The following is an 18,846-nucleotide window of genomic DNA, read 5'->3' on the forward strand; positions in this document are numbered from 1 at the left end:
TGACAAAAGGGCTCAATTACACAAGGACCATTTAATCAATCCAAAGGAAGCTCATCATGATAATTACCCTTTGCCATTGTGAAAACGAATCTCAACAAGATCGGGAGCTTGGGGTGGGTTTTTCAGATCCTGCAGAAAGAAATCAGGACACGGACTCATGAGCTTTGAGTTTCCCCTCTCCTGCTGCCGCCTTGCAAGTGATGTCAACGCAGAACATCAGTGGCTGCCCCCTTTCCCGAACTTCCTTTAATTAACAGCCCGGCAGGAGGAGAGAGCGCTTTGATGTGTGCGTCCTCCTTGAAATGTCATCGTTCTGAAGAGCTTCTGCAGCCCTTCCGACACCGGCAGGTGGGCCCTCCCAGAGGGCCTGAAGCAGGCCAGCTTTCATGCTGAAGCCTCTCCCTGCGGCCAGAGGGAGAGGAGCTGTGGTCTCCTTTTCCTTGAAGAGATTAAGTCTTCCATTTGTAAGTGGCCTTCTAAGAGCTCACTATATAAAGATTACTCTTCACAGGGGATGGGGGAATGCAGGTGGCAGATCCAGACTGGGGCACTCTGGGAGATTTGGGGCACAGGGACCTCAGTGGGGTACAGTGCCAGAGTCCACCCTACAGAATATCCCTTTTCTCCTGGGGAAGCGATCTCTGTTGCCTGGAGAGGAACTGTAATTCCAGGGGATCCCCAGGTTCCACCTGGCAGCTGGCATCCCCACATATAACCAGGAGCCAAGGGGAGGGGGAAGGTTGGCCAGACGCAACTTGGGAAACTCCAGGAGATTTGGCAGTAGAACCTGGGAAGGGCAGGGACCTCTCTCAGTGGGGCACAATGCCACAGAGCCCACCTTCACAAGCAGGCCTTTTCTCCAGGGGAACCGAACTCTGTACTCTTGAGATGAGCTGGAATTCCAAGGAATCCACTGGTCCCCAAGCGGGGTTCATGTGGAGGAGAAGTGGGGAATCACACCTGGTTCTCCAGATGAGAAGTCACTTCTCTTAACCACTTCACCATTCTGTCTCTTTTGAGCACCTATAGCAGGGGTAGTCAAACTGCGGCCCTCCATGGACTACAATTCCCATGAGCCCCTGCCAGTGAACACAGTTTGACTACCCCTGACTGACCCAGTGTTTTGGAAGCTAATCACAGTTGGCTCCAGTTAGTATTTGGATGGGAGACCTCCAAGGAATACTGGGGTCATGATGAGGAGACAGGCCATGACAAACCATCTCTTGCCTTGATGCCCCTACAGGATTGGTGTAAGTCAGCTGTGACTTGAAGGCCCCCAAAAATTAATGTTCTGCAGGGTTTACTCCCCAGGTTAGAAGAAGAAGAAGAGTTGGTTCTTATATGCCGCTTTCCCCTACCCGAAGGAGGCTCAAAGCAGTTTACAGTCGCCTTCCCTTTCCTCTCCCCACAACAGACACCCTGTGGGGTGGGTGAGGCTGAGAGAGCCCTGATATTCCTGCTCGGTCAGAACAGCTTTATCAGTGCTGTGGCGAGCCCAAGGTCACCCAGCTGGCTGCATGTGGGGGAGTGCAGAATCGAACCCGGCATGCCAGATTAGAAGTCCACACCCCTAACCACTATACCAAACTGGCTCTCCAGTTAGGCATGAACAGCACTGCAGCTGTACACCACAAAGTGCCCCTTTATGGGGGGGGGACTTCAGGACCCCCATAATTATGCTACGGTGATATTACACTCACATTAAGGGCTCTGTGGACAGCCAAATGAGGGTTCCCTGCCTTCTGAATGGGAAGCATGACCTATGGGCGAGGACTGCAAGCGGACGGTAGTCAAGTATAGGGAGAAGCAGCATTCTCCCTCCCCCAAAGGAAAAAGCTCTTTGTTAGGATTTGTTGGGTTATGCATTATTCATGGACATATGGGGCCTTTTCAATCCCCTCAGAAGAAAGCAACACCTCAGACAGAGGCTAAAAATAGAATGACTTCAGGCCGATCAGGGATGTGACTGTCTGGCAGCCCCGAATCTCTGCAGCGAGAAAGGGACAAGAACCAGCCCCGGTTGTCTCAGTGAAGAGCCTGCTGTCCGTCAGGCAGGATCTCAGGCAAAACGGGCCTTTAGCCATCATGGCTCCCTCCTCGACAGCAGACACTGCTTCATCGGAATAGGCGAAGGAAAGTTTCTCAACAAACCACAGTTTGTCCCGTGCAAAGCAGGGATTGTGATCCACATCTAAGAGATCCGCGAGGGGGTCAAATAAACCGCAGTTGGGGCAGTGCTTGCATTCAGACACCACAAACCATGACTGTTTGTATGTCTGTCGCTCCACAAGATGGGGGCGGGGGGGGAGGATCAAGTGGGATGCATGGCCACAACAAAAGTTGTTTATTTGTGGCTATCATTAGAAAAAAATGTAGTTGAACTTCAGCTTTAGAGAGACATCCGAATGCAGAAACATAATGACCCACGAGATGCTATTTGGGCTCCAGGGCCTCCTTTGCTACTAATGATCAGCAGAATTGAAACATCACGCGTACCGAAGTCCAAGGAGGAATCCTGAGATCCTGAAAACAGTTCATATTACATTTCTACTGATTATGATCTGTTCCAAAATGGGGGCAACTGGAGGAGGGGGGGGGGAAGCAATCTCTTAAAAAAAAAAGCAACCAAATATCTTCCCTCCTTGCCGTCTTGGAGGCTGGCAGATGAAGAGCTCAGTTTGACGATTCTGTCGTTGTTTGCTCTCCTGCTAAAACGAGTGGTTATAAAACATTTTGTGAACCATCTTGCCTAGTTGATAGCAAAACATCCTTTTTTCTAACTGTTCTTCATCTATTTACTGAAGAGTTTCAAAATTATTAGATCTCCCTCTCAGCCTAGCTTTGCTCATGGGATGCTGTTGAGAATACACAGATGGTCAAGGATGAGGGAGACGTTTGGGAGGAGGACGATGAAAGAATTCACAACATATGAGTCAGGACTGCGCAGAAGAAACCCCCTGCAACGAATGAACCAGTTGCTTATTTGCAGAGTCCCCGATTTCTGGTCTTCACCAGGAAGAATAAAAGGAAAAGAATGACAGCTGCCAGCAGTGTGACATCTCCAGCATTGCAGAAGGCAACCTGAACGTTCAGCATCTTTATTCGCCAAAACTGTATCCGAGCGAGCACACATTTTTCTTTAAAATCTAGATGCCCTCTGCCCACATTTTCACAAGACTGCCCACGCGTTGCATGTTCCCATTTGCAAAACTATCACTGCGTTGCACATTTCTGGAAACGGAATTGCTATATTGGTGCTTAAAGAGAAGGGGGGGGGGAAACCCAGGCAAGATCTTGATTCAATTATTTTACTATACACCAAAGAATTTAATGATATCACCTCAAGAAATGGCCTTGCACAAAAAAATCAGAGCCAGCAGCTTTCCAAGGCCTCTGGCAAGAGTTTCTCAGCAGCTTGGGTCCTACCTATCTGAGGGACCGCTTATCTGCTTATGCCCCCCACAGGGCTCTACGCTCTGCAGGTATGAATCTGCTGGCTGTCATGGGCCCCCAGGACATTCGTTTGGCCAAACTGGTGGAATGAGCTCCCGGAAGAGCTAAAGGCCCTGACGGAGCTATCAAGGTTCCGCAGGACCTGTAAGATGGAGCTCTTCCGCCAGGCATTTGGTTGAGGCCGGGGGGGGGGGTGCCTGGAGTTAAGAACTGGGGTCCTGTCCAATGCCAAATGCTGTACACCTGATGCAGAAGATCTGAGGCCAACAGTGAGACCACTTATGAGGATGCAGCGTTGAGCAGGGGGTTGGACTAGATGGCCTGTATGGCCCCTTCCAACTCTATGATTCTATGAAAGTTTGGAACAGCTGATTGTAATAGAGGGCAATTGATTTTTACTGCCATCTGAAGAATGGTTACTTTAATGTGAGTTGTATTTGATTAATATTTGATTTATAGCTCGATTTATATTCTGCCTCTCTTGACAAAGTCATCTCGAGGTGGCTTACAAAACCAATAAACAATATACCCCATAAAACCGAAAGTTAGAGGGCAATTGATTATTACCGCCTTCTGTAGAACTGGTTACTTTAACGGGAGTTGTATGGGAAATGTGGGTTTGAACATTGTATGGGATTTTATGGGGTATATTGTTTATTGGTTTTGTAAGCCACCTCGAGATGACTTTGTCAAGAGAGGCAGAATATAAATCGAACTATCAATCAAATATTAATCAAATCAAATTATAAATTCTTTCAAATAAAAATTCCTAGGCATTGACACTGATTTGTTCCGCACGCAAAACATATATTCAGCCTTCGAAGAATCACAACAACTGCTATTGTTTGTACAGTTTTTTTGGGGGGGGGGAAGCCAAGCTGGGAATCCACACGACTTTAAATACTTTAATTAAACTTTTGAATAAGAACATCTGAAAAGCCGTGATGGATCAGGCCAATGACTCATCCACTCCAACATTCCATGTCACACAATGGCCAAAACTCAGTCTGCCAGTGGGGCCAGAACTCCAGAAGCCCTCAAAGGACCAATAATATCAAGTATCACTGCCCCAGACACTGTGGACCTTGTGGCCAATAGCCACTCATCATGGCCTTCTGCTCCACATGTTTATTCAGGCCTCTCATGAAGCTGCCTATGCTTGTAGCCATGGCAGTAAATTCCACGTGATAATATTTTCTTATTTAATTTTCGGGGTTTTTGCAAACTTCTTTGTGCAGCTTTTTGCAGAGGTGGTATAACATTAGATAACCAAAGAAAAAAAAATCCACTTGTCCCATAACAGACTCTCTGGAGAAGTACAGCAGGGAATGCTCTTATTTACCTTAAGCACAGTGATATTCCAGGCAAAACTTTCAATGGCCTTGCTGAGCTTTCTCCCTTTCAGACCTTCCTTCGTTCCCAGGTCATGCAGCTCTTCGTGGAATTCCATGCCTGACAACAGATGCAGCATTGGGGTTAGGTGCTAGCTCTTGAAAGGCTCGCAAAAAGCCGCACTGCACACAGCTTTTGACATATGAGGCTGCAGACAAGAGAACCGGGTATTCCCCTGCCCACTGTTATTGATGACTGGAACAGAAGGAAAGCGAATTTACCGCAGGGATCTTGGGGAGGGTCTAGTGGTCAAAAAACCAGTTACTGCTCCTGTGGCAGGGTCACGTTCAGGAGCAGCTTATGCCTGCATGCCAGTCATTTTGCTCCCCCCCCCCAATAAAGCCCTCTTCTCTTTCACTGTTGGAACTGGGGGTAGGAAGTCCATCTGATGACACTGATAGGCTTGGGTGTGCCCAGGCCTCCTGCCCTTCATCGCCCCAGGGAAAGACACGGTGGTCCTCTTCCGTCTAAGTCAACCCCTGGAGTCACAGTGACAAGAGCAAACAACTGACATTGGATTGTAGGGTTGTGTGCTTCAGTGCAATTCGGCTCCCTTGGCGAAGCCCGAGGTGGCCAGCACCGCAGCATGGAGAAGAGGAGCAGCCATGGTGGTGGCATGCCAGCCACCAGCCACACACAGGCACAGAGCCACCACTGCCCCTCCTCTCCATGCCATGGCGCTGGCCTCCTATGCTCCACTTCGGGCTTCGGCGATCACCGAGGTGGCCGAACTGCACAAAAGTGCACAACCCTATTGGATTGTGTGTGTGTGTGTGTGTGTGTGGAGGGGGGGTTTAAATCTGCAGATGTTCTTAGAAGTGAAACTGGGGCCTTCTGTATGCCAAGCGAACGCCCCATCTGTGGCCAATGGTCCACTTTGCCTTGAGAAGGTCCCACATTCAGCCTCCAGCCCATCTCTAGTGGAGAGGAACCTGACAGAGGTGATGAGGAAGGCCTCCTTCTGCCAGAGACTCTGGAGAGCCACTGTCAGTCTGAGTAAAGAGTAGCGATTGGGATGGATCAAGAGGCTGATTCTGTAGAAAGACAAAGCCATCGTATGAGGACCCAATGAGACATGACACCGTCTTTTTAAGGGGCTTTAAAGTGTCCTAAGGGCCCAATGCTGAGTGGGCCCACAACAGGCTGAAGCACTGCTATTTCCCTCCACAGCCATCTTATTAAGAGACAAAATAGCTGCCTTCCTACACAGCACAAGGGAGGGGAGACCAAGAGTACCCTTGTGGCCTTTTATGGTCACTTCAAAAAGGGTGGCAGCATCATCAGGGTCACCATGAAGCAAGCCTAGTGCCCTCAAACTTTATTAGGCATGTAGCTCTGACGGTCAACTGCTACCCACTAGGGTTGCCCTGGCTGTCCAGATCTGCCCCAGCTGCTGCTTTTCCACTCCTCCTGAAGTGGCAAACCTGCCTGGTTAATAAGGAGTATTATTACAGAACAGAAAGAGGTGAGAGGATTATCTTGGACGTCTTGACAAAGAAAATGGGTTACCTGTTTTCTGGCACTGGACAATCTTGTCATGAATGGCGTCTGCTGTTTCTATAAGAACCTTGCTCTCCTGGATCATCTGTCAAGGAAAAGGAAACATATCGGCAAGGGTCCTTTCTCAGTCCTACATCCCTCGGGCAGGAAGCCATCGGGGACAACAGAATGCCACATGTTTAGGGGGCATTTCGGCGGCCGAAGCGCACAACCTTCTCCTTCCAGAAGCGGAGGTTCCTTTCCTCAAACAAAGTAAATGGGTGTGGCATTCTCTAATTCAGGGCAAAAAAAGTTTCCCTGCAATCCAGCTGGGAGGCGAGTACAGAAGTGAGAGAAAATGGAAGGTGGGCAGGTGCAAATCAAAGCTATGCCAGAATATATTATTGAGTGGTGTGTTAAATTCTATCAGATTTGTACTCATAAAACGCAGCAATGGGCAAAAAAATGAGTCAAATTAAAGGACTTCCAAGTAGGCCTGTCAGCTTTAGGTTGGAAAACACCTGGAGATTTGGGGGGTGGAGTTTGAGGAGGGAGAAGTTTGGGAAGGAGAGGACTTCAATGGGGTATAACGCAGTAGAGTCCATCCTCAAACGTGGCCATTTTGTCCAGGCTAACTAATCGCTGTTGCCTAGGGATCCGTTATAATGAGGGTTGCCAGATCCCTCCTAGAAACTGGTGGGGGGTTTGGGGGATTTACTGGGAGAAGGAGGGCGGCCTTGCCCTTATGCAGGATGTGCCCTCATCGCAGCTCACGTGATCCGGATGTGACATCATCATGTCAGGAAAATGCTGCAAGAAGGCTGCAAGAAATATTCTACTCAAAAAGCACCAGGTGACGCCACTGAGTTTGGTGGATCAAGAAGCACAAATATTTCAAGACCTACCAGCAGATACATCATGGAAAAGAGCACAATTCCATCTTTTGCGACCACCTGAAGAATGTGACGAACAGTGGAGCAATTAACTGGTCTTTCTTAGGAAAGACAGCAGCAGCTTTTAGGTTAGGGCCAACATACGATGGGAACTGACTATATATTACTTAAGATAATAACAGATTATATTCTCATATGTATCAACAATTACTTTGCTAAGAATGACAGCAGTAACTTTTAGGTTAGGACTAACATGTGATGGGAACTGAATACGTACTTTTAAAGATAATAACAGACTATACTCTCACATGTATCAACAATTATTTTGCTAGCTGGTTGTTTCTTTTTCTTTTCATCTTTCCGTAAGCGCTTCATATACAATAAAATAAATAAAATATATATAAAAAAGGAAAATGCTGACATGACATTTTATGACATTTATGACAAAGTTTGCTTCTACAGTAGAGTTTTTGCCTAAATACGTCACTTCCAGATCATGCAGGCATGCCCTACACATCTGAAGACAATGCCTCTTGGGAGGGGGGTAAGTTCCTGCCACCAGCCAGTTGAATTGTAGCTGGGTGGTGCGGTCTGGAAGTGGGAGGCCCCTCCCCCCCTCCCGGCTCCACCAGGAGGTCTGGTCACTCTAGCTGTAATCCCAGCAGATCTTCGGCTAGCCCTGAAGCAGCCTTTCTCAACTTTGTTTACTATTGAAAAACACCTGAAATATTCTTCAGGCTTCAAGAAACCCCAGAAGTGGTGAGATCATGCAGAATGTGTTTGGGAAGTATATGGTTGGTACATGTCCACATGGGACCCCTCCCTTTCCCACAACTTTGAGGCTCATATTGGCTATTTTGGGAGGGGAGGGCCAATCAACTTGACCATACATGGTCAAATCACCCAATAAATGTTTAACAATTTTTTTAATGTATTAACTACTACCCATTCGGGAAACCCTTCCAGGGCTGTCAAGAATCTCTACTTTTAAGTATAGTGGTTTTGAGAACACTCAGCAAGTGCTTGAATTCAGCTTGGTGTGGTGGTTAGGAGTGCAGACTTCTAATCTGGTGAGCTGGGTTTGATTCCCCACTCCTCCTCCACATGGAGCCAGCTGGGTGACCTTGAGCTCGCCATAGCACTGATAGAACTGATGAGCAAGAATATCAGGGCTCTCTCAGCTCACCTCCCTCACAGAGTGTCTGTTGTGACTCTGAGACTCCTTTGGGTAGAGAAAAGCAGCATATAAGAACCAACTCTTCTTCTTCAGTAATCTCAGGGCTCTCTCAGCCTCACCTCCCTCACAGGGTGTCTGTTGTGGGGAGAGGAAAGGGAAGGCGAACGTATACCGCTCTGAGACTCCTTCGGGTAGAGAAAAGTGGCATATAAGAACCAACTCCACTTCTTCAGTAATCTCAGGGCTCTCTCAGCCTCACCTCCCTCACAGGGTGTCTGTTGTGGGGAGAGGAAAGGGAAGGCGAACGTAAGCCGCTCTGAGACTCCTTTGGGTAGAGAAAAGTGGCCTATAAGAACCAACTCTTCTTTTTCTTCTGCATTGTCTGGGAGTTGTTTGAGGCTGGATCCCACCCATTGTTTCTCCTGTATCTGTGAGTTCTCTCTGGTAGGAATTTTCATTTCCCATTTAAACCAAGCAGCACTCCTTGGCGTGGAAAGATCTTACATTACGTGGCCGTAATGCGTTCTGTGCAAGAATGTCTGGTCCTCCCCACGGATCAGTTGAAGATTTTGGATCGAGATGTAAAGCCCACACCGGCAGCAGTCAGCAGTGGCAGAGAGCATCACTCAGAACAATGAAAACGAAAAAATGCCCTTTGTCTCTAGTCAATCTGGGGACAAGGGACAGAAGCAACACAACCGGCTGTTAATTGTTTTCAAGATCATTTCTAGGGGTCTCCAAGCAGCTGCCTCCGGTTTGCGTGAAACATCCAAGCACTCCATGCGCCATTTACCCATAGAAGAAAAGCATTTCCGTAAAAGCAGATATTCATAGAATCATAGAATCCTAGAGTTGGAAGGGGCCATACAGGCCATCTAGTCCAACCCCCTGCTCAACGCAGGATCAGCCCTAAGCATCCTAAAGCATCCAAGACTCCCCAGACCAGGGGTAGTCAAACTGCGGCCCTCCAGATGTCCATGGACTACAATTCCCATGAGCCCCTGCCAGCATTCGCTGGCAGGGGCTCATGGGAATTGTAGTCCATGGACATCTGGAGGGCCGCAGTTTGACTACCCCTGCCCCAGACGGATTAAACCCGAACACCCCAGACAGAACATTGTTACAGCTACTTTAATAATTGCACGTAGAAGGACCCACTTTGTCTAATTGCTCGCCGTTTCATTCTGGATTATGAAAGAGAATTAATTACGCTGGTCCCTTCCTGTGGTGTTTAAGCACAAAATTATGTAAAGCACTTGTAGGCCAAATGCCTCTCCTTATCTTGAGTCTAACAATAAGAAGGGAAAGTGGCCCATGCCTGGCGTGAAAACAGGGAAGCCGGGCCACCCCCAGAGAAGGTACTGTTGTTGTTGCTGCTGTTGTTATTTCATAGTCTGCCTTTCTGACTGGGGCTCAAGGCAGACTCCACACATGAAAACAAAACAAAACCCGAGATCCTTTCCAGTTCATGATTCAGAGCACAAGAGAAGCCATGTTGCATCAGGCCTGTGGCCCATGTAGTCCAACACCGAATCATACAGTGGGGTTCTGTCATGCTCCTTCCGCCTACTGGAGGAAGTGGTGCCTGCCGCAGGCCTTTCTGGGGTTCCCACACAAATGTCAGAAATGGGAGGGGAGAGGTTGGCAGCAACCTTATCCTCCTCCTCCTCCTCCCTGACCAGCACTTTGTAATCTGGAGCTTCTTTCTATGGCGCACACTCCCTCTCTCTTCATCTGCTGAATGCTGGGTTGCTTCCTCCCTGGTTTGGTGCTGGGAGAGCCCTCTGTTATGGTGTCTCCCCACCAGTCCTCCCACCTCCCTTCCACTCCCCATCCCTCAGAACAGGAGTAGTCAACCTGTGGTCCTCCAGATGTCCATGGACTACAATTCCCATGAGCCCCCTGCCAGCGAACGCTGGCAGGGGCTGATGGGAATTGTAGTCCATGGACATTTGGAGGACCACAGGTTGACTACCCCTGCCTCAGAAGATGCCTTCCCTTATTAGAGCCTCTAGCTGTGCCTACTCCAGCAGTGATTAATCCAAGCCCATCTGCTCAGCCAGGGAGCGTGGCCTTGCTTTCTCCATTTCTCTTCCCACCACTGCATCCTCCTCTGGTTCTGCCCAGCCAACACTTCCTCAGTGTGACTTCCCGTTGCACCTTGATGTCCACCTCTGAGGGCAGGGTGGCTGAGAGCTCAGTGTCTCTGAAGGCAGCAACGGATCGGGGCTGCTGGAGGCTGCCGGGGTGAGGGCTCCCAGGGGTCTTGCCTGGCGCATCTCTCCGGGGATGGGAGGAATCCAAGACGTCAACTTTCGGGGAACTGGAAGGGTTTGCCTGGCCAGGGGAAGCTTCCACTTGCTCACCTTTCCCTGGCTTCGTCAGCAACTGCTGCAGTTCAGACGGAAAGTGCATGGTGCGGGGACCTATGCCTAGACAGGGTTACATTAACTATCCTCCAGTCCTCGGGAATGGAGGAAGGTTTTAGTGATAAGATGGCCTATTTTTGTCAGGAAACGCACAAATTCACATTTGAGTTCTTTCAGATTACAAAATATGGCAGTCGTAGAAGGTCTCCTGCACTCCGTAGGGCCTCCTTAGAAGCAGTGCCCTTAGATTTGGGCAGTGAGGATTGAGAGCACACAGTGGATAGCCCCGGTAACTATCTTTATTACAAGCTGGTGCTTCTCTTGACTTTTGGGAAGGAACTGTTATCAGGCTGCTCGCAGGGGAATATTTCTCTCTCTCATGCTTGTTGGCAGCCGGATTAACTTCCTCTCACCACTAGGCACCACGTGCAAAGACGATTGTCTCATCTGGCTCATCTGTGTTTGAGAGAGCTCGTTTAATGACTATTTGACTCATAGCCAGCCATGAGGGCTTTAGCCATGCATGTTGTCTCGGATTCTGGCTAAGTTCCGCTGTCCATGTGTGTGTTCAAGGCCCAGTGGATGGAAGCTTCGCTTGCTATTTCTATAAGCTTGATCACTGTCTATTAACATTTCCATATAAGCAAACCATATAGTTACTTCGTGATTTCTATGAACCGGGAGCTCCTGGCCATGGATCCATACAGGCAGGAACTGGAGGCAAGGAGCTGGAACCGGTGCAAATGCTTGTGCCTAGTAGACCTGTTGATTCAGGAAGGTTTGTGCCCTGCTCGATGGAAGGCTCAAGCAAAGACGCACCTGCAGAAGGCACACCTGGTCAACTGAAGGGCTGTATATTGGGGGGTGGAAAGTGCCGCTGAGTCTCAACCAACTTATGGCAGCCCCATAAGGATTTCAAGGCAAGGGATGTGCAGGGGTGCGTTGCCCTTGCACGACTCTGTGTAGCAACCCTGGATTTCCTCGCCAGCCTCCCATTCAAGCTCTCACCATGGCTGACCCTGCTTAGAAGCTGCGATCAACGTATTTATTTATCTCAGCGGACGCAGGGCAGATCACAGCATTGGTAAAATCTCATAAATCAAATCCTAAAAATAAAAAAATCTAATAATTTAAATTAAACTTTAAAACTTCATACAAATCCTGCCCTTAAATGTCAATTTAATGGGGGGATCATAACTGCATAGCTCTTACTGGGGGGGGGGGGTCTCCCTGTGAGGGAGACCTGCAGGCACCCTGTGAGGGAGGTGAGGCTGAGGGAGCCCTTGGATTACTGAAGAAGAAGAAGAAGAGTTGGTTCTTATATGCCGCTTTTCTCTACCCCAAGGAGGCTCAAAGCAGCCTACATTCACCTTCCCTGGATGTGGGACTCCAAGATGAACCAGTGAGGACCCTAGCAGCTGCATTCTGCACCAGCTAGAGTTTCCAGGTCAAGGACTAGGGTAGGCCAGCACAGAGCGAGGTACAGAAATCTAGTCTAGAGGTGACTGTTGCATAGATCACTGTGGCCATGTAGTTTAGGGGGAGGGCTTGGCAAAGATGATAAAACGCTACACTCCCCTAAACCAGCTACATTCAGCCAAAGGCAATCAGATATACAGAATAGAAAGTAGAGGGAGAAAACAACCAATGGCATAAGCTGGGATACATGGTTTGAACACAATTATTTTAATCTGCATAGATCTCCAGTGGCACAATCAGAAATCATGTTGGCCAAAGAACCCCATGTGGTTCCCACCTATTTTCTAAAAGTGCTTGGTGGGTGTTCAGAAAGGTTTCTGTGAGCGCCATGGAGCACACTGGGGATCCTTGTCCTTTCTGGACGCCATTTTTAAAAGCTCAACAAGCGCCTACCAGGTCATACGTCGCGAGAACCTTCTTCTGCACATCAGTTAATGTCCCCAAAGGTTCCAGGTAAGGGAAGTTGTCTTTCATGTTGAGAGCCACTGAGGGGACGTTATCGCTGTTCACCAGCCGCGAGGACAACGTCAAAATGCACTGCTTCAGACTGGTGATTGGCGGCAGTCCACAGAACTCCTTAACAGAGACAATCGCATTCTGTTGAGGAAAAAGAAAGACATGGATTTCACACTCCCAGCAGAATATCACTACAGTGTATGTTATATCACAGAATCATAGAGTTGGAAGGGGCCACACAGGCCAAAGCATCCTAAAGCATCCAAGAAAAGTGTGTATCCAACCTTTGCTTGAAGACTGCCAGTGAGAGGGAGCTCACCACCTCCTTAGGCAGCCTATTCCACTGCTGAACTACTCTGACTGTGAAAAATCTTTTCCTGATATCTAGCTTATATCGTTGTAGTTTAAACCCATTACTGCGCGTCCTTTCCTCTGCAGCCAACGGGAACAGCATTCTGCCCTCCTCCAAATGACCGCCTTTCAAATACTTAAAGATGGCTATCATGTCCCCTCTCAACCTCCTTTTCTCCAGGCTGAACATTCCCAAGTCCCTCAACCTATCTTCATAGGGCTTGGTCCCTTGGGCCCAGATCATCCTCGTCGCTCTCCTCTGTACCCTTTCAATTTTATCTACGTCTTTCTTGAAGTGAGGCCTCCAGAACTGCACACAGTACTCCAGGTGTGGTCTGACCAGTGCCGTATACAATGGGACTATGACATCTTGTGATTTTGACGTGATGCCTCTGTTGATACAGCCCAAAATGGCATTTGTCTTTTTTACCGCTGCATCACACTGCCTGCTCATGTTTAGCTTACAATCCACAAGTACCCCAAGGTCTCGTTCACACACAGTGCTACCTAGAAGCGTATCCCCCATCCAGTAGGCATGCTTTTCATTTTTCTGACCCAGATGCAGAACTTTACACTTATCTTTATTAAATTGCATCTTGTTCTCATTTTCCCATTTTTCCATTGTGTTCAGATCTCGTTGAACTCTGTCTCTATCTTCCGGAGTACTTGCCAGTCCTCCCAATTTGGTGTCATCTGCAAACTTGATGAGTAGTCCCTCCACCCCCTCATCTAGATCATTAATAAATATGTTAAAAAGTACCGGGCCGAGCACCGAGCCCTGAGGTACCCCGCTACTCACCTCTCTCCAGTCTGATGAAGCACCATTGACAACAACTCTTTGAGTGCGGTTCTCTAACCAATTCCCTATCCACTTAACTATCTGAGAATCCAGATTGCAGTCCTTCAACTTATCCATCAGAACATCATGTATTGTCCAGCAGGACAGTACTAATCTTACAGAAGCAGATATCCAAAGGTTTTCATTCCTTGAGTTATCACCCTTTCTCTATCCCTTCATGTTGTTATGCAGCACTTTGTGACTTCTTACAACGAGCACAGCAATAGCTCTGAGCATCCTATATTCATTACAGGCTTTAGCACAGAAGGCCACCTGAATCACATCCATCCAAAATTACACAATTTGGCAACTGAACCTGCACTTTGCAGCGACCAATTATAATCCAGCTAGGACACAAAATGAATGGAACATCTGTGGGTAGGAAAGTAATTACAGTCCTACTGAAGTTTTTTTTTTTTTTTAAGAGGAAACATTTCATCTACTGGCACTCTGAATACCTATTTCTAGTTCTGATCAGGCCTTCTTCTCACAAATATATTATCTAACCATCTCCCCAAAGGGGGAAATGTATTAATTTATATTTGCCTTTATTCTCTGCCCTTCCCCGATGGCTCAGGATGGCTTACGGAAGATTATGCAGTCTGACGAGAAACCAGAGTATACAACAATAGAACAACAAGAATAGGATTTATACAAGCATTGAAGTCCGTTCTGTGGGGAATACAGCAGGCTCTTGGTAGCAGTTAGTGTGGCAGGGTTGTGCGCTTCAGCGTCTGAAGCGGCCATTCCTGACGGAAGCAGACCTGGGCTGGAATAGGCCCCATTGGGCCCCAGTGCAAAAAAGGGAATGCGGGGCAACAGAAGGCCTACCGTGGGCCAGGGCCAGGCTGGGGCTGAAATCATGTGAAAACAGGGATTAGCATCGCTGCTAGACAAGTGCTGGCCCAGTTTTTTCTCCTCTTGCTAACACACCGAAACAAAGGCAGCGATACCAAAAATTCAGTGGCATGAGAACCCACGCAGGTCTCTAGCCTTAAAGCAGGGGTAGGCAAACTGTGGCCCTCCAGGTGTCCTTGGACTACAATCCCCATGAGCTCATGGGGTTCATGGGAATTGTAGTCCATGGACATCTGGAGGGCCACAGTTTGCCTACCCCTGCCTCAAAGGACCTAAATAGAAATGAAATGTTGACCAAAAAAAAAAGAAATTAACAAAACCATAAACTGTTTTCTCTGTTTTGGTCCTGAGCTATTCTAAGAACATGTGCCAATCTCTTTCTTCCTGGACAAACATCAATACAATGCTGTGCTAATTCAAACCAAAGATAATCAACCTTAAAGCAAATTAAATAGCACAGTCTAGATTTCCTGATTTGCAAATCTCAACAGTGATTCCAGGGCATGGGTGAGCCATGCTATAACTGTGCCCTTGTTCCGTACTAGCAGACAAGTCTGTTGTACCAAAAATCAAGGGGCGCTAGCCTTCCCCCACCCCGTCCTGGGAAACCCTGCCAAGGCCTGGCGGGACTGCGGTGCAGCTTCTTGTGGTGGGTGGAGCACTGGCAGCCGCTCCCTCCCTCCCTGGACAGCCCTGCTGAAGCCTGGCAAGGCCGCAGTGGGGCTGCTTCGGGCAGGGGGAATGCTGGCGGGGGCTCCCTCCTTTCCCCCAACCCAGGCAACCTCGCCAAGGCTCAGTGAGGCCACAGTGGGGCTGCTCAGGGCAGGGGGAGCACTGGGACGGGCTCCTCCCCTGGGCATCCCTGCCAAAGCCTGGTGAGGCCGCAGTGGGGCTGCTCAGAGTGGGGAGAGCGCTGGCGAGGGCTCCCTTCTCCCCAACCCAGTCCCACAGTCCCAGACCATTCCCCTCCCAGCTTGCATTTGCTGGCTGCTTTACCTCTCACAGTCAGTACAGCGGGTTGGCACTTCTTCCATGTGGAAGAAGTTTGAGGGGGATGTGGCCAGAAGTGGGACAGCCTACCTGATTGGCCATTCATTAGACAGACAGCCAATCAGATAGCCAATGAGTCTCAACTCCTCCCACCACCCCAGTTGGGCTTTATTTATGCTACAGATACAGATGGGAGACATTCTGCCCATGGCCACTTGTCTCCAACCCACCATACTACATGCCTGGAGGTCTGATGCCCCCTTACCTGTAGAGAACCATCCATTTCAAAGTGCAGGAATGAGCCCACTGCTGCTGGTCAGTCCAGCAGAACATGGTGGAAATTTGGAACACAACATTGCCTCAGAGTTCCTTTCCTCCACGGCCCCTTCTGCCCCACGGCTTTGTACTTTCATGACCAAAGCTATAATTCATCATTCCAAACTTGAATCACATTTTGAAATACAAAGGAGGCAGAGGAGGAATAGGACGCCAGATGCTTCCATTACCTGCACGTTGTCTCTCATGTCCATTGCCTCTTCTAAGGGCTGGACCGCAGCTTTGAAGATCTCATCGATGGTCTTAAGGCCGATGTTCCGCAGCATGGTATAGTCTCTTGTTTTTTTCCCAATTCTGACCCCTAGGCTGCGCTTCTGAGCCTTCCCTCCACCACTTCGGTTTGTTATTGCAACGTGTACAAAAAGTGTCACATGCTCCATGATGTCTCCCACAAAGGAGCGCAAAGGAACATGCCGGTAGCCTGGCTGCAAGCACTCCAGGGGGCAGGTGTATTGGCCAATGAACTCGTCACCGATATAATCGTCATCCAGGACGACAAAACGGATCATGGCCAGTTCTGGCAGATTTATCTGGAACTCAAAACTCTCATCAAAAATAGGGTTATCGCTGTTCTGCTGGACTGTTTTCGTTCTCTGCTCCGCACAGTCTGCAGGAATGCCATGGATTTCTATGCACACATAGGGATCTATGACATCTCCCTTGGCACATGCTCCTTTGGGCTTTGGGAAATTTTGGCCACTGATGATTTTGACATGTAAAACTTGAGGAGACGCTCCTGGCACAATCCCTTTTGTATTTGCGCTGAAGTAGGAAACCTCTTCCCGCATCACCGAAGGCCTCAGGACATAGCCACATCTCCCATTCTGTAGAAACCATCCAGTATACAAATCCATCATTGGTCCTGGCGTTTGATAGTTCATGGCTACTATCTGGCAGCCACAGTTCCAAAAATCCTGTGGGTTTAAGTTACTAGAGTCTATTCTCATGGCACTAGGGTATATTCTAGAGAGAAATTTCTTGTTGTAGTTGACAAAGTCCTCTGGATATTCATTTGAAATTTTGTTGGCCACTGATTCACTGAAGGAGCAGATTTCCCAATAGTTCTGGCTTTTCATGGACCTCTCAAAACCAATGAACTTGACAGATTTACATATAGAGACCATATCAGAGAGCCCCTTGCATAACCAGGTTGTCTTTGGTTCCTCCAAGGATTCTTCTGACATCCTTCGAGAAATTTCAGCTTCCTCGTCCTCATCTGTTACCTCACCCTCTAACAAATCCTGACCGTACGGCAATTTCTTCCCTTTAATGATGATCTTCCTTTTTAGTTTCTCCGGAGATGGGAGGTACACATCTGATGATAACGGAGTCTCTATATGGAGCTTATTTCCAAAAACCTTCTTCATCTGCTGAACCATAACATTCTGCTGTCGTACAGAACAGTGGTTTCCCAAGCAGAGAATGAGGGGATATTCTGAAGAAACAAAGGCTAGTTTGTTGATTACCTCAATGGCACAGCGAAAGGTAATAGGTGAGATCATGCTGTTTCGGTTGCAAATGATGGGCTCATTGTCAGGACCATCACAAACATCCAGCTCAATGCTTCTGCAGCCCATTTTCAGTGCTCTGACGTAACCGTTGATATCTGCTGGCCCTCGTACCTGGTCTTCTACTAGGTAGGTATTGTGAGATGCATTGATGTAGTAATGTGATAAAGGCTGCGTCATGTCTTGGACAACCTTTCGATGCTCGGGATCAAAGATGTCACATTCTGGGGACAACAAGTATTGTGTGAATCCATCAATTGCCAGGAAACCCTTCAACTGTCCTTCCTCAGAAAATTCATACCTGCGAATGATATCAAGACACATTTCCTCAGTTATGTGCAGAACGCCTTGCTCGGCTTCTAAAAAAAGCATGAGGTCATTTGCATCTAGGCATTCTTTGTTCTTAGAGATTTGCACAAGCAAAAAATACACATCTGGTCGAGTGCAAAGTTCAGTGTATGCTTCACAAAACTCCTCCTTTGTGACACGGGTTGTTAGCTTCTCTTTGCTCCTCTGGATTTCCTTGAATTTCAACCGGATCTTGGACTCCTTTAAGGCAGGGTTTAGTCGTTTTATTAATTCCACAGCTGTATCTTCCAACATGATCCCGTTCCCATCAATATCTGCCTCCTCAAATACAGACCTAAGCCACGCAAACCGGGGCGTGTTCTGACTACCTTCTATCAAATCCAGCGGTTGTTTGCTCCGGGAAACCAGGTACCTCAAACCTGACACCCAAATGTTGGCCACATCTGCTGAATTTGCAACCAAGTCAAGGGAGTCATAATTTGCCCCATGAATGATTGAAAAGGCACAGTCTTCAGAAATTTGATCAGCAAGACCATTGTTCCTGAACGTCTCCGTGTTTTTACCTAACCGGATCTCTTTCACAGCAGAAATATCGAGTTTAGCCTTCTCAAAGTCTTTTTTTGATGGTTCCCAGCGAAGGGCTTGCAAGTCGGGGTCCAGAGTAAAAAACCTGTTATAAATGCGGGCGCTTGGTCGGACTTTCTTGAGTTCACAGCCAGCCTGCATGAAGCTGATGCAGTCGCTCGCACTACTGATCTTCTTCTCCGATGGCATACTGCTGAAGGACACGGTCTTCTTACTCCCACATTTCTGGTTCGAAGGGTCCTGCAAAGCAAATTAGAGACAAATAAATAAGTGGACACTTTCTGACAGGTGTCAAACACAGGGCCAAATTGTGACACGTAAGCATGTGCATTAACTACCACAATGAGCAGTTAAATCAATTCAAGGCTAGCTG

At 48.1% G+C, this 18,846-nt stretch overlaps 1 protein-coding gene across 3 annotated transcripts in view; it reads right to left on the bottom strand.

Annotated features, from left to right (window-relative positions):
• PLCL1 (phospholipase C like 1 (inactive)) overlaps nucleotides 1-18,846 on the bottom strand; it is a 163,018-nt gene that overhangs the window by 17,700 nt on the left and 126,472 nt on the right. For all 3 annotated transcript variants that reach the window (XM_077319338.1, XM_077319340.1, XM_077319339.1), the window contains exons 2-5: nucleotides 16,242-18,713; nucleotides 12,636-12,839; nucleotides 6,355-6,430; nucleotides 4,796-4,905 (exon numbers count right to left, since the gene is read on the bottom strand). In XM_077319338.1, the coding sequence (XP_077175453.1) occupies nucleotides 4,796-4,905; nucleotides 6,355-6,430; nucleotides 12,636-12,839; nucleotides 16,242-18,713 (2,862 nt within the window). The remainder of the gene's footprint in view (nucleotides 1-4,795; nucleotides 4,906-6,354; nucleotides 6,431-12,635; nucleotides 12,840-16,241; nucleotides 18,714-18,846) is intronic.

This window comes from Paroedura picta, chromosome 2 (genome assembly GCF_049243985.1).
Source record: "Paroedura picta isolate Pp20150507F chromosome 2, Ppicta_v3.0, whole genome shotgun sequence".
Classification (NCBI taxonomy): domain Eukaryota; kingdom Metazoa; phylum Chordata; class Lepidosauria; order Squamata; family Gekkonidae; genus Paroedura; species Paroedura picta.